The 15596-nt window shown below is 39.4% G+C and overlaps 1 protein-coding gene across 2 annotated transcripts in view; it reads right to left on the bottom strand.

Annotated features, from left to right (window-relative positions):
• Nucleotides 1-15596, bottom strand: part of TENM1 (teneurin transmembrane protein 1) — a 254601-nt gene that overhangs the window by 108429 nt on the left and 130576 nt on the right. For both annotated transcript variants that reach the window (XM_009275367.1, XM_019471028.1), the window contains exon 10: nt 14147-14347. In XM_009275367.1, the coding sequence (XP_009273642.1) occupies nt 14147-14347 (201 nt within the window). The remainder of the gene's footprint in view (nt 1-14146; nt 14348-15596) is intronic.

Here is a 15596-nt window from a genome sequence, read left to right as displayed (position 1 = left end):
CTCATGATTACATGACTGATACCCTGTTTCCTGTTTTCAGTAGATCTATCAGTTTTGCTATGAAATAAATCAGTGATTCCAGTAAATAAGCTTTTGGGTGGTCTCACCGGCAACTGAAAAATAGCACAGCTGAAATCACTCTGACTGAATAAAGGTTCGATCCTGGCGCTCTTCTTCATGTTATGAACTGCATTATCCCCGGAGGTGTTCTACCGGGAGGCAATGAGATCTCCGGAGGCCTGGTCTTCCTCAGAGAGACAAGAGTTGCAGAAAAGTACTATTGAACAGTCAAGGTCTTCAGAACAAAATGGGGCAATCTAAACCTCACACAGCTCTGACTATTATTTGGGATAATTCAGACACAATTACCACACAATGATCAATTATTTCTACCAAAGGCAAAACTTCTCCAAACCCTCTCCATTCTCCAAATGTTGTTTCTTTTTAAACCTTTCTACTGTAAGCTTTATGCCGAAAACCTTTCCGACGTGTTGCCTCACAGAGATCTAACTACCTTTCTTATCTTCTTACCACATAAAATAAAACCACTGGAACTAAAATGCCATATCCTCACAGTTTGTTACTCAGAATGTTTCACCATCAATTTAGTGACAGTTTTAATTGCTTTCTGGAAATAATCCTACCATCCTCTTATTGAACTTACTTCTGATGCATTAAGTACTCTATAAATAGCTCTTCTGACTTCTAGTAGGAAGGCTGCCATTAACATTCTTGTGTATCTCAAAATATATGAATGTAATTGCATTTTTTAAAAAACTGTAACGTAGCTTCTGATAATGCTACACCTATTTGAAAGTATCTTTTCCAAACTGGGAGCCTCAATTTGCTTGAAAATTTATTTGTGCAGAAAAGTAATCAGTGGACTGACAGAAAGGTCCAAAAGGCAAATACGGCAGAGGCGGGGGAAACGACAGAGAAACTTTTTCCCCTTCTTAGATCTTTTACCTCACGTTTTTTTCAGCTTTATTTTTCATCTCATGAAGAATATTTTCTTCCTGATCCAAATCCAATTTGTATATATAAAAATTCTCACCCTTTATCGATTTCGCTGTGGTTCAAAATGGTATTTTTACAGTGCAAAAATTTAATCAATACAGCCTGCTGAATCTGGACTGGTAATGGTAAACATACTAACAGATATTTCATCTCAGGCAGCCAAAGCTCTGAAAATTGATACCACTGAAAAGGATTACTCATTTGCCATTGGGTATATCTCTGTTTACCCAGCCATACTACTGGTGTAAAGCAGAATACAATTATGCTGTGCTTGCCACACAAGAGATTTCAGCTGCAGAACCTGTCTCTTTCTTAGAGATAATACAGGTTGGCAGGTCGGACAAGGCCTTTGTGGGAAACATTTAAAATAAATGAGCAGAAGTGTAACCTAATAGCAAGGAAGATTAGACTGACACAAAGCTGAGAAGAACCACGCACTATTCTGACCAGGACATTTTTTAAATACCGTGTTTCCCAAGTAAATGTGGAGTTTCCTTGTCAAATTTGGTCCTGGTTTATAATTTGTCTCCACTGTTTGATTTCAAGTTGTACATGTTGTAAAGCAGTGAGATTACAGTTGTCACTGGAGCTTCATGCTCTAACAACCTCTGAAATCCTTCACAATACACTGAGAACCACAAAAGGAAAGGCTGTGCAACGTCTACCTTGTTCGATATTTTATTTGATCAGGAGACTAGTAAGAAAGCAGTCCAGACCAATCTATTGTGAGCAGTAATGAGAGAGATGAAAGCTATGAAAGCTATGCCTTTGTGTTCACTCACAGAGGGGAAAATGCAATCCACAGCTCCTTGGGCTGAAAAGCCAGTTGTGTAGGAAAAATGGGAAACCTGTTGAGTCAGTGACAGACCATGAGAATCGGGAAAGGCATGAGGCCTATGATAACGATGAGAAACATGGAGAGCAGCCAAATGGCTTTGTAGGGAAAAAGGAAACAGGCAAAGAGATGGCTCAGTAGGTACATTTTTTAAAGCTGTCTCACAGGTACAGCCTGAACTAATACAGCATCAAAAGAAAATAAAGATTTTGAGACACCTATTTTCAGCAAAGGTTCACCAGATTGCCGGAGTGGATCAGGATACATCTTTATATAAGCACTAAATCTTTCATGATACACAGAAGTACCATTATTAATGCTAACTGGGGCTCTGCTCAGAGCATGAAGTTTTCCACAATTATTTAATTAGTAAATTTGATTAGTAATATTCAGTAAAGAAGTAACGATTTGTTTAAGCACTATTTGCAAAGAGTAGACACCATCTTTAATTCACTGGCTTACAGGATGACCTTTGAATATGGGTCCACCCACAAAAATTGCTGCAGTAAGTGCTTACCTCACCCAGGACATGTGCTCTGTACGTTAGATGCACCTGCTGACTTCAGTAATGAAGATATATTTTACTTATCATATCTCCGAAGGGCTCAAAATGCTGAAAGAGTGGGCACTGGTACTACTTCTCAACATAGGAACGCCTATTCAGATTCACCTGTGTAAAAGCAATGGCAGCCCCAAAATGGCACAGATGCCATTGCTGCCCAAATCGGACATAGAGATGGCACTCAGAAGGAAAGGGGACAGTGACTTGCAGAAGCGCTAGGACTGGATGCTTTTAAAAGGATGTGCTTCCATTTTTACAATTTTTTTTTCAGGGAAGAGTCAGACTAGATGGACAGACAGAAACAATGGATCAGCTAAAATAAGCCTTAGGAACTCTGTGTTCCCAACAAACAATTTGTATCACAGTAACGACTAATATGAGAAATCAAAGGTCTTTACCAGCTTCTAAGTAACATCTCCGTTTCACAATCAAAAGCAAAATCAGCCTTGCTTCCTCTTTTTTTAGCGCAAATAAGCAGTTTCTTGGACAAACAACAGCCAGGCATAACAAGCTCTTTCACAAAAGCAAGGAGCGCAGCCTCAATTAGCAAAAGTCACACAGTGCTCAGTGACTGACTATGAACACTGCTTACACGGACAAGGAGAAAACATTTCTATGTTCATTGCTGCGTTTGTGAAGATGAGTACAGAGAGAGATGAAGCAGCTCCCAGTAAATAAACCGTAACTTCCTCTGTGTCAGCAGCATGAACAGAAATAGCAACACGCATCTGGCAGCTGCTGTTCTGTCTTGTTGCTGCTAAAGCAAAGATGCAGCTCATGACTTGCATTTTTCCTGCACCAGGGAGAAGCAGCACCTTGGGCACGCGACCCTGGCTTTTAAGTGAGCGCTGCTATCACACTCCTCACTGTCCGCGGTAGAACTGCAATAACGCTTTGTAGATTTTAAGAAGGGAACGAGTGTCCTTTATTATCTTGCTTGCTCTCTTCCTTCTACGCTGCCTACATTTTTCCACAAACTCATCACTTCTCCCTGGTTCCTCCTCGCCCATGCAAACGCTGCTTTGCTGTGGCAGTTCTGTTATCCCCAGGACATGCTGCCCAGCCACATACTGCTCAAAGATACCCTGCTACTTCTCGCTCCGCAGAGCTGACAGAGGCACCGCCAGGCTGGCCACCCTTCTTCGAGGCATTTTTGTAATGAGTGCATGGGTGACCAGAGTAGGAGCTGAAAATACAAATGTGCCATGTGAACAATCAGCTTTCCGCAGTCCATCAGAAAATGATTTTGGATCACAAGGTGATAGATACTATTTTAATAATCTGTCTACAATATAGCCAAGGCTTCCTGAACTGAAGAGCAATATGCCCAAATGTACACTGCAGCTACAATGCACAAGGAGTTTTTGCTCTATCACCATTGAAATGTTCTTGCATAATTACTATAAATTTCATTTTATTTAAAAAGTATTCCTTGAGCCTAAACATTTAAGCAAAAGTCCTTAAAGAGGGCAGAGACCAGGAATTCCTTAGATGTTTACATATATTACCCTTGCAACAATCTACACAATCAAAAAGCTTAAAAATGCAATATGTAGGAGAAAAGAAAGTTCCCATGATTTTGACTTTTATCAATAGCAATTTCTTATTTTCAGAGGTAAGTTAAACTTCATAGACTCTGCTGCATAAGCATATTGAAATGATAACTATTTTTGCAGAACCCTTACCATGACAGTAAGAGAATATTATAAATATCTGCCTTTCAGGGACTGATGCAACACATTTTGCATAATACATATTCTGAAATTCACTGAAGGACAAAACCTCTAGTTGTTTGTCCTGGTTTCGGTAGGGATAGAGTTAATTTCTAGTGCTTTTTTTGTACCCTTGCTCTAGGAATTCCCATTTGTGCTTTTCCAGCTGTGAGGAAGGGAAGCTCCCTCCTAACACAAGAACCCTTCTTTAAATGCTGGTGGTATGGATAACTTGTCAGAGTTTCATCACTGGACTTGGCTTAGCAAATTAAAAGTTGAAAATTTTGTATGTCACTACTGTTCTGTTGTCCGTCTAGGCTGGTTTTTCCCCTCCATTGCAGCACCCACAACACCAGCAGAACGTTCCCACAACTTCTCTACTTCAAAGACCTCTTTTATAAAGGGTTCTTGTGGAGTACGAGCCTTGCATATTCAGAATTTCCATCTTGATATTTTCTTGGATATAGAGTACTCACAAAAGTCCTTTCCATACTGTATCCTGTCAGTTGTTTTACTATGGCTCTTAATCACTGTCTAGTAGGTTGACTACCATGTAGATGATGAGGTTGAGATGCAAAAAGGGATGCAGGCACTTAACTATAACTTTAAATGTCTAAATCCAAAATTTAGACCCGTAAACCCTTTGCTTCGCTTACCTAATTTGGTGGTGCTTGAACCACTTTGGCACCTGAATTGCTACTAAAATCCCACTTATTTGCCAGGTTTTGCTACTAGATAATCACACAACTGAGGTCATAATAGCTTTACGTTAAGCCCTCTAGTTTCACAATCTGCATGATCTTACACAGGTGTTGCCTAAGGATCCTGATGAGCGTTACTCTCAAAACAGATCTACTGGAGCTGGCCCAGCACAAAACACATTGAGGTGGACAGTTCCTGGACACGACGACTCCCCATAGAGACGCGATGCCGTGCATACAGAGAGGAAAGTCTCTGTTAGCTACCTAGAAGGTAGGATAAACAGGACCGTATTGCTGTCACCAGAGCAATTCGGGTATCTTGCTCCTGGATTAGGGAAGAGAACTGCTGGGATAGAAGCATCCTAAATCGGGTCTGTGGATTCCACCCGCTGGAAAAAGTAGTACCTTTTTGTGGATCAAACCAGGATTTACAAAAACTGACTTAAGTAAATTATGTTTACATTCGAATGAGGGATATTTCCAGTAATTGCTGAATGAGGTACAGACAGCAATAGATTAAGAATCTTAATTTTCAGGAAGAAAAAGGGAAGGAAAGAGCCATTATTTTTGGCATATCTGCAAAATAAGCAGCAATCAGTTGAAAAACATCCTAAGTTTCCTCACTGTATATCTCATACCCTTGACTTATCCTATTTCCTAAATCAATACATGACTACATCAGGTATTTCTGGTTCCCTCTGGACTGATTTCAACATGCAGGAGAATTAATTTTTATTGGAGTGCTTCTTCACTGCCTTAAATTTCTCATGTTTTAAATTCTTCAGCAACACATATTAAGTGTTCCAATCTTTAACTACTAAGTTTTTAATAGAAATCTTGCTCACCAGATATCTTTTTGCAAACTCTTGCAACTCTACAGGAGATACAAATCAAACTAGTCACACATAGTTTTTTTTCTTTTCAATGAAATATACAGTAGTAAAGAAGAGTCTTTCTACAATGTCAGACAATGTACAGCAGGGGAAACTTCAATCATCCTTCTAATTAGCAGACCGGTAATAGTCAAAGCTCCTCACAAATTAAAGAAAGAGGACAGTTAGCTGAAATTAAGTAAGTCCATCATTTCTTTAGAGCAGAACAATGAAGGATGGTTATAGTATAATCCTTGAGATTTGTCTAAAATAGGGAGCAGCGTAGAAGTACCAACATGGAACAGTCTATAGAAAATGCATGGCAGATTACATCACGTTTTGAGGAAATTTCAAGGCTATTTTCACTACTGCGAGTTGTTTGTAGTGAATATCCTTGTCCTTGGCAAATCAGAATGACTGACACCCATAATTTGCAATTTCCTAAACCTGAAGAGTTTTCTGATTGCGATGAAATGGTTTTACCTAATTATTTTTTCAAGTTGCGGTTTTTGATGTTTAATTTTGAAACCAATTTGAGATGTCTTGAACTATATTAATATACCGTATTATGCCTTCATTTCTTTTTGAAGAACTTTAAAAAATGCATACTTCTAATGATTTTTAAATTACTCTACTCTGCACATATCAATTTACAACAATTACAACATTTTGCATTTTTCAAAGCACTTCAGTTTTAAAGAGGTTTTATGCTTCGCAAGATACTGAAGGAAGAGGCTGCTGATCCATTTTTACCCTTTGTAAAATTACCACCAATCTTGCTAGAGAGAGCTTAACCAAAAATAGATACGCTAAATATATACCATCTCCATATAATCATTTTAGGATGAATATTTTTGTGACTAAGAACTGCCAGTATTCTTTTCCCAATCATAATTAGGTTGCTTCAGTGGTATAAATGGATTCAGTGAAATTATGACAAATGTCCTGGAGTAAGGAGGATGGAAACTGGCCTACTTTGGCTGAATAGAGTCTAGAGAAACGAATACAGGACAGGATGTCAGAGGCATCAGCTGAGTCACAGATTTCATTACTTTTCAGTCTGTAATATTTTAGGCATAGTGCTTGTTGTGGTTTAACCCGGCAGGCAGCTAAACACCACACAGCCCTTCGCTCACTCCCACCTCCCCCCGCAGTGGGATGGGGGAGAGAATCAGGAAAAGAAAAAGAGTAAAATTCATGGGTTGAGATAAAGACAGTTTAATAGGACAGAAAAGGAAGGGAAAATAATAATGATGATGATGATGATGAAAGAATATACAAAATAAGTGATGCACAATGCAATTGCTCACCACCCGCTGACCGATGCCCAGCCAGTTCCCGAGCAGTGGTCACCCCCCCGGCCAACTCCCCCCAGTTTCTATACTGAGCATGCATACATTGCATGGTATGGAATGTCCCTTTGACCAGTTGGGGTCAACTGTCCCTGCTGTGCCCCCTCCCAGCTTCTCGCAGAAGCTGAAAAGTCCTTGACTAGTGTAAGCATTACCTAGCAACAACAAAAACATGTGTGTTATCAACATTATTCTCATGCTAAATCCAAAACACAGCACTGTACCAGCTACTAGGAAGAAAATTAACTCTATCCCAGCCGAAACCAGGACAGTGCTACAATTAATTTGTGACTCGGGGCTGGATTCTCACCTGAAGCACACTGGGATTGCACTGGTGGCATCACTGCAGCTACGCTAATTTATGCTAGCTAAGGCTCTGCCCCACTGAATAGCTCTGTCATCCATTTTCTCTTGATATTTCAACCCCTTAATCCAAGGCTCCATGTTAAAGGTGTCAATCTGAGAACAGAAGACGAGTTTTTTTGTTCAGTTTGTTGATGCTGCACCTTCGATTAGCCAGAGCTTCCCTTCTACCCGACACGAGCAGTCAGTACTCACAAGTTTGATTTTGTCTTTCTGAAAAGCACTGCCTATATGCCTCAAAGGGAGATGACTCATTAACATCAAGGGATTTTGGATGACAGCCTATAAATAAAGCAACAAAGATCCACAGACAGTAAGTAGAAAGTTGACTATACTGAAGTCCTGGTGACATTAAAATAGTGTATTATCAGTCTTCCATCCTCCTGTATTATTCTGTCATGTACACAGTAAATCACCCCCATACTGCACAGATCAGCTGAGCCATATGTTGAAGGTCTGAATAATAATGGATTTTCACATACAATTATAACTGGATTCAGTATGGTATAAAGATGCTGAGACTCTGAAGTATTCCAAGGATGACCTTTTCCAGCACAGGTAGTTTTCACAAAAGGTATTTTATAATCAGTCTCACTTGGAACAAAGTATGAAATTTCTATTCTCTATTCATATCTTTTAGAGGAGGGGGGAGACTAAACGAGAAATGGAACCCAATCTCTTGTGCATCTCTCTTGGGCCCCTCCACTGTCAGATGGCTAAATTGGTAACGGCCAAATGCCTTTGGGCATTTTTGTGCAACTTGCCAAAGGACGACTGAACTAGGAAAATAAAACTAAATGAGCAAAGTGATAAACAAGATAGTAAGGGATTAATTCAAACATAGAATACTCACATTTATATTGTGAATATTATCATGGGTTTTTAATTTTCAGTGCTTTACATCAGAGAAGCATTTGTTTTCCACAAACTAACGATTAGAGAGATAAAATCACATGGTTTTTTTGACAGCATGAGCTAAAGCCATTACAATGTTTGAAGGCGACCTATTTGCTGTATGGTAAGTGTGACTGTTGGGGTCAATGTCTTGGACAATGTGGAACTGTAACAGTGCTGTTGCTGTTTCTTTTTGTCTTGGAAACACTTTGGGAATCAAAATGGTGGAAAGACAGCTCTCCTTGGACGTGTCTGTGGACCTCTGCCTGAGATCAGCTTAGCTTGGCCCTAACAGCCGTGCCTCCCTTACTTTTAGGCAAAAGTGGACACAACTCTCCTCATTCGTCATACAGTCCAAAGTGAAGACTGCAAAAAGTGGGATGGATGACTGTTCAAGGGACAGCTGACTAAAACAACTTAAAGAAATAAAGTTACTGTGGAAGAAGACACTGGATCTCTGTGTATATTTCAACGTAGATTACACCACAGGTAAAGGCAGCAAGCAATGTCCACTCAGGCCAGCAGGAATGAAAGATTCGATTACATTACTTGAATAATGACTGCAGCACTGATCCTTGCAACTGCAATTATAACACCTATGTCCAAGGTACAGCATTTGGAAGAACTCAGCTGGAAGAACTCTATGCTGCTTCTCTACAAATGTCTGACATTGGTATAATTTTGAAGCAGTGAAAGCCACAGCTTGTTTTTGACCTTCAGTGTTCAAGCCAGTTGGCAAATTGGCAAAACAGGCTAATCCATCTCCCTCATGGTAAATACATGTCAGCGTATAATCATATAGAACAACTAAAGCACTTTGATCTTGACCATATAATAAACCAAATCTTAGGTACAGACAGAAAGTGATTTTTTTTTTTTTCTCCTGATGTCACATACGGCTGTAGAAAGGATACCTATCAACGTTGTTTTGATCAGTGTAGCTAAAGATCTGTCAATATTTTCAGAGTAAAATTCAGTTGATGCTGTCTAAAGAAGGCAAAAGAATCAGAAGCATATTATCTTTCTGTTTGAATGTTAGCTGATAGGAAGAGCCTTTACAAATAGGCACATAAGTAGCAAGGCAAAGCCTGAATGAAAACCATGTCATCTTTGGGATAGGCAAATTGAAATCTGAGCTAACAAAAGAAAATGGCTTTTCATGGAAGTTCAATATGTAGGGTAGAAAGAGGCTAAATGTGTCCGTAACAGATATCCAGCTAAGAATATTGAAAGGATGGATCTTAACAGAGCTGAATAAAAAGCCAACATAGGTTGTGTCCTACAAGTAGTGTAGGATTAGCAATACTAAATGTCTGAATAACTTTCAAGCCATACTGAGCTGCTCTTATTGAGAACCGATTCAAACACGATGAAAACATATCCTGACAGCTGTTTTGGAGTTCTGTAAGAGGATTTTCTGGACCTCAAGGGATGGCAACTGGCCATCAAGAACTTTGGACCTAGAAGGAATATCTGGAGGTGGTGCAGTGAGGTCGGTTTTCGGCAGTCTACAGGTCAGAGCACAGACTATGCTGGACGTCTGTGTTAGGTTGACTAGCCAAAACTGGCTTGGACGGTGTGGAACTGTAACAGTGTTGTGGCTCTGTTTGTTTTGGTCTTAGAAATACTTTGGGAATCAAAGCAGTGCAAAGAAAGTGAGCAGGTCTATGCTACACTGGAGAAGAATCTTAGCCTCAGGCCTCTGATGATAACAATAAGATATTGAAGCACTTCAGAATTACCACTCTTTTGGCTAGAAGCTGGTGTAATGGCCACATCAGGAGAGGATGTCAATGAATTTGGCAGCAGGCATCTGCTCTCCCCAGCTCATAGCTGTTAACAGTATGCTTTGTAGCAATACTACAAAGGTGCCCGATTGCCAACTAATCCTCATACATAAAAGATGCTCAAGCTGATAGGTCATGCAGGACAGTTTAACTAGAGCAGTAAGTCAGATGGACTCTGGACTGGTTATATGGTAGCTAATTCAGTGCCACACAGCTTCTCTCCACAGCCACGGTGTCAGAAACATCTCTAACACTGGAGTGATTTTTGAATAGAAGAGTAATCCTCAACTCTGAACACAAACTAGGGCTGCCCTAGTTATACCAGCCTTTGTAGTACAGATGTTGTCTGTTGAATTATTCTACTCTATTGAATTAATTAATTCCTTAAGAACATACATAAGGCCTAAAGGAAAAGGAAGAGCTCTTCAGAAGAAGCATTGCAAAAGTTCAATGGACAATCTGAGACATTTAGCTGCTGACCCAAAAAAGGGGATAACGCCAGAATTCATACTCCTATATGGAAGCCTCCAAGATGGACTCTGCAATACTTAGGTGGATCACAGCTATAGCCTCCTCATTTTGACAGTCCCTTTAGAAACCATGCCCCATGCGAGGGAAGACTAGAAATAAATCCAATTCACTCCATTACTCTGTGCTTTTGTGCATGTGCTCCCTCAAATATTTATATATAACTATATACACATTTCACATTTTTTAAACTAGCTGCTTCTTACCAACCAATTAATTCAATCATGTCACAGTTCAGTGTTTGTTGTATCCAAACACTGTCAGCATGCAATTGCATGTAGAATCTGATCTGAACAGTCTGGTAGATTAGAAGAAGACATTGTCTTTAGTACAGCAACTGTGCAGAAGAGCAAGTATATACAAGAGCAAGTAACTGCTTGAATGATGAGGCCATACATCCTTAGCAAAATGGCATTTCCTTAAGTGTGAAAAGTGAAACCTGTTTCATAAGAAACACAGGAAAGATGAGTTCGTTAACGTGTAGGTATCTTCTTTTGTCTTTCTTTGGCCTTTGAACATTTAAGCTTGGAATTTCAGTGTTCCCTTGATGTAATTTTTTTTATGAAGCAATAGGAAAAGGAAAACGCATACTTTATGTGGTCAGTCATACTTCCCAAAAGGCCTATCCAAAATCCAAGAAATAGACATTTTTTTTTCTGGCATTATTCTTCTTGTGGAGAAGAGAGAGAGACAGGGAGAGGGAGAGGGAGAAAGGGGTGGTGGTGGAGAGAGAGAGGTGTGTGTATGTAGCATTATAAGAAGCAAATGGATTTAAAATATTGGCTCTTTTTATAAACATTAAGGACAAAAAATGTAATTAATTTGAAAAAGAATTTGACAGTCTTTCACCTCACAGAAAGAAACACAATTGTAAGACTTTTCACCTATTCAAACTGGGAGTAGAAGGTGCACTTTTTAGCAGAGCGGGTCAGGCATAATTCAAACAATTTACCTAAGGACATGGTAGACTATCCTTCATTTGCAGTCATTGTGAGAAGGTTGAATTTCTAAAAACTAAACAGAAATCATGAGTGTCAAGCAGAAACCGAAGGATGATTTTTTTTGGTACATGTCCTACAGAAAATCAAACAGCATGAACACCATGGTCTTTCCCAGCCTCAAAAATCCATGAATGATTCCAGATCTCAGGCTGGGGCTCCAAACATTGGCAATCCTTCAGGACACGCATGGGTCACACAATCACCCTTCATCTGACATCAGACATTGATTTCAGTCTTTCCCCTGTCTGCCGCTTGTAAAATGGAATTTCTTATTGTTTGAAGAGCTAGAGATGGGCAGGTAGGGGAAGGTATCATAGAGATGGCTCATCCCTCTTCAGGTGGGCCACAGTGTTTCTGGGATAATGTACTCAAAAGCATTCTGGCACCTTTGCTATTTCTTCTTTTTAAAGTACAGCAAGATATATTAATTTCTATTTAGGAAAAACATAAAACTTAAAATAATTTATCTTTCTATTTTGAAAGTATTTGGAATTTGCTGGGGAATGCAGAAATCATCAGGACAGGAGCCTATATTCTTCAAGGTGATACAGAAAGGCAAATTTTCACAGTACTGACAATGATGCGGTACAGAGATGTGGGGAAAGTGCAAGGGTTTGAGGCAGGCTGAAAGACTGCTCGTCTATCAGTTGCAAAGCTTTCCTTGTTGTCTGATTCCAGACGAGCAGTTTGTGGTTTACCCTTTTCATCCTCTTCGTTGTACAGAACCTCATGATTTTTTCCATTCGCATATGACAGCTCGTTTGTTCTGACCTTGTTGACTTACTCATCTGATGTTTTCCTTCCTCACTAAAATCAAGCTTTACTTCCAGCACGCACAGCAATCACTGATCCTAGGAAGAAAGTCTCAAGCACAAATGAACATCTATACTCCAGTCTAACACTCATTGTATTGCCACAACAATCCTGAATCTAGTTTAACACCGATGAAGAAAGATACATTTGAAAGGAGAAATCCGAAGTATCTAGCTATAGAGAGATGCCTGTTGGTGGTTGTAAAAGCATCCTTTGATAACTCAGAAGACAGTAGGAATAAAGAGAGGTATTTTCCCTACTGGTTCATGGAGGTAAGGAAAAAAGTTACCTTTCTTCTAAAAATTAATCAAAACAGCTTTGGAGGTGAGACAAACATGAAAACTATGATCCTAGCACACAAGATAAAAGCCTCTTCACTGCACTTATTTATTAGCTCTTTGTTCCCTTACTAATTGCCCCATGCACCTGACACAACAGACCTACTGGAGATTAACATCTCTCTTTGAGCTACAATAACGTTGTATTAGAACAGAATTAGTTTGCATATTTTGTGAGTAAAAAATTAGTACATAATTAGCACCTTCCCTAATTATTTGCTTCATTAATGGAAGTACTACTATATTACTAACCTTCAGGGAATATTTTTAACACATAATAAAATACATGATAAAAATGCAAGCAACCAGGCTTTTGCTGAAAGACAATAAAAAGTCAATTCTTATCAAAGCAGGTACCATATCTGACAGTGTCAGACTGAAAGTGCATGTATTAATTTTGGAGTGTAGAAAGAATGCAGCGTCTTTGTAACAAACACTGAAAATTATTAGCAGATCAATATTTTGTTGCTTAAAAAGTTATCATGGAGGGGGACATTTCATAAGTCCCAACTTAAAGATCATAACCATACACTTTAAAGATCTGAATGGAAATTTATACTGTTCCAAGTGTTCTTTTGAATGATGATTTCTAAGAAAAATTGGTGACTTGGACCACTGGTTGTATTCCACAGTATTCAGCAAATCTGTCACTTGCATCTATTCTGTACTGGGATGTGCTACTTATCATCTGAGGTTCCGGATTTGTGAGCTTTACAGGGCAAAAAAATAGTAAAATGTACATTGGTAATGACATGCTCCATTACAGAGTAAAATGTCCAGAGTGCATTCATTTCAAGAAAACGAAACGAAAATATACAAAGCACATAGGAAATCCATTTCAACTCTTAATCAAATTCAGTGGGATCAAACCTTGATGGTCCTCTACAAAAGAAAAGCTTTTTTATCCCAGCGTGAGAGAATGGATGGTCATTTTTGTTTAAAGATTTTTTGACAGAGCCTTCTTACTCATCAGTCACTGCATTTAGACTGTTATTTTTTTCATATCCTCCCAGTCTCTCTCAGAGTTGTGGATTCCCTCATTCCATGAGCCTGATAAGCGTTCAACATCTCAGGTGAGAGTCATGCTTAACTCCAATCCATGCCAGGATGCACTTGCATTCTTGCAGGACTACTGTTCTCGCTGTTATGCCATCAGGCAGTCAACATTCTTGTCACAGAGGAAAAGCCTTTCTAGCCTTGTCAACAGAAAGCCAGTTGCTGACAAACCCATTAAGTGCCATGCCACAGCACCCCTGGTTCATCCCTATCTTGTTTTTTAAACTCATACTAGCACAGTAATAGTAACTACTTTCTTTCACGACTCAAACAGAAAGCATAGGCATTATTGAAAAAATAAAATCTCCAGCACACCTGTTGAACAGTCTGAACCCGTCCACTGCGGTTCACAGCTGCAGAGTCCCGTGTCCAGGAGGAAAGTCCCGTGCCCCGAGCACTGCTCCTGGCACACGGGAAGCGCCGTCTCACAGTTCACACCGCCCCAGCCCGTGGAGCAGTGACATTCCCCTTGAACGCACACACCATGGCCAGAGCACATCGGATCCAAGCAGTCCTCTGGAAAGCAGGGAATATATGACTTAGAGCATAAAACTTGCACCTTTACAGTGGTTTCCTAGTGAAATACAACATCAGGGATTCAGATTAATTTGGTGATTTTTGTGCAAATACCCAAACTGAAACGATGTTAACAAACACAAGGAAAAAACAGTCTATGCTAACATCTGTGCAAAAGTACAAGCCAAAAAAAAGAAAAAAAGCAAGCACGTAGACTGTTAGAGATCATACGATTCTGCTTGTCAAGGATACTGTCTTATTTTTAAAATGCAGATTCCCAAGACAGATCTACTGGTCCAAGTCAGTGAAGTTTGAGCTTCAGCAGCAGCGCTGGGAAAGAACTGGAGCAGTTAATAATTACTTCTACAATTGTGCATTGTGTTTCCATTTGCGTATTTGTGCTCTGTGTTTTATTTACATCTGGGAAAAGAAAGATTTATTCTTTCATCTTCTTGTGGAAAGCTATCTCTACAGATGAAAATTTGATACAAAAAAAAATGGCCATCCACTAACCCTGAGTAGTGAATCTCTGACTGAATGCTCTCTGTAAAAAGATCTCATACACTCATAAAAAGTATGTGCTGGGCAATTGCAGATAATGAACAGATTCATAAAAGTCATAACATACTGATGAACAATTTGCAAACAGACAAAGAGCTAAATTTGTTCTCAATTTGGATTAAACTATTCCTAGTGAAAAATTCAGGAGCCCTGTAGAAGAATTTCAATCAGCTGGTTAGTCCTGTATAATCAGCATATTCTTTCATAAAACCCCAGCATTTCTTTAACAAGATAAATTTAAAGCAGAACACAGCCTGCCTTCTCTGGAGGCTGCAGCAAGACTGCAGAGCTGAAGAGGATTTGCGGAGTCCGAGCATGGGAAACAATTAGCCAAAAGCCTATTCATGTTAGATCATGCTTCACACTAATGTTAAAGAGGCACTTTGAAAGTTCTTGTATGTATTTTTCAAGTAGCAGCACAAGTACTGTTTTAATAATTAAATTGTAAACTTAACAAACAGTATTCCATGCTACAGGAATGAAGAGACGCTCTCTGCTTCGGTAAGGGAAGACTAAATACTTCAGACGTAGAGATTAACGGCCTCCAGTTTATAGGACCTTTTGACCTAAGAATAAAGAAGTGATGCTTTATCTTTTGAGCTGCTATGCCACCAATTCAAGATCTTATTTCAAGATTTATGTTGTATCTTTTTCAGCCTTCCAGGCTTGTGCACAGCACAATGTAATT

Source organism: Aptenodytes forsteri, unplaced genomic scaffold, assembly GCF_000699145.1.
Source record: "Aptenodytes forsteri isolate BGI_AS27 unplaced genomic scaffold, ASM69914v1 Scaffold143, whole genome shotgun sequence".
NCBI lineage: Eukaryota > Metazoa > Chordata > Aves > Sphenisciformes > Spheniscidae > Aptenodytes > Aptenodytes forsteri.
This window is presented reverse-complemented; position numbering and strand designations above follow the sequence as displayed.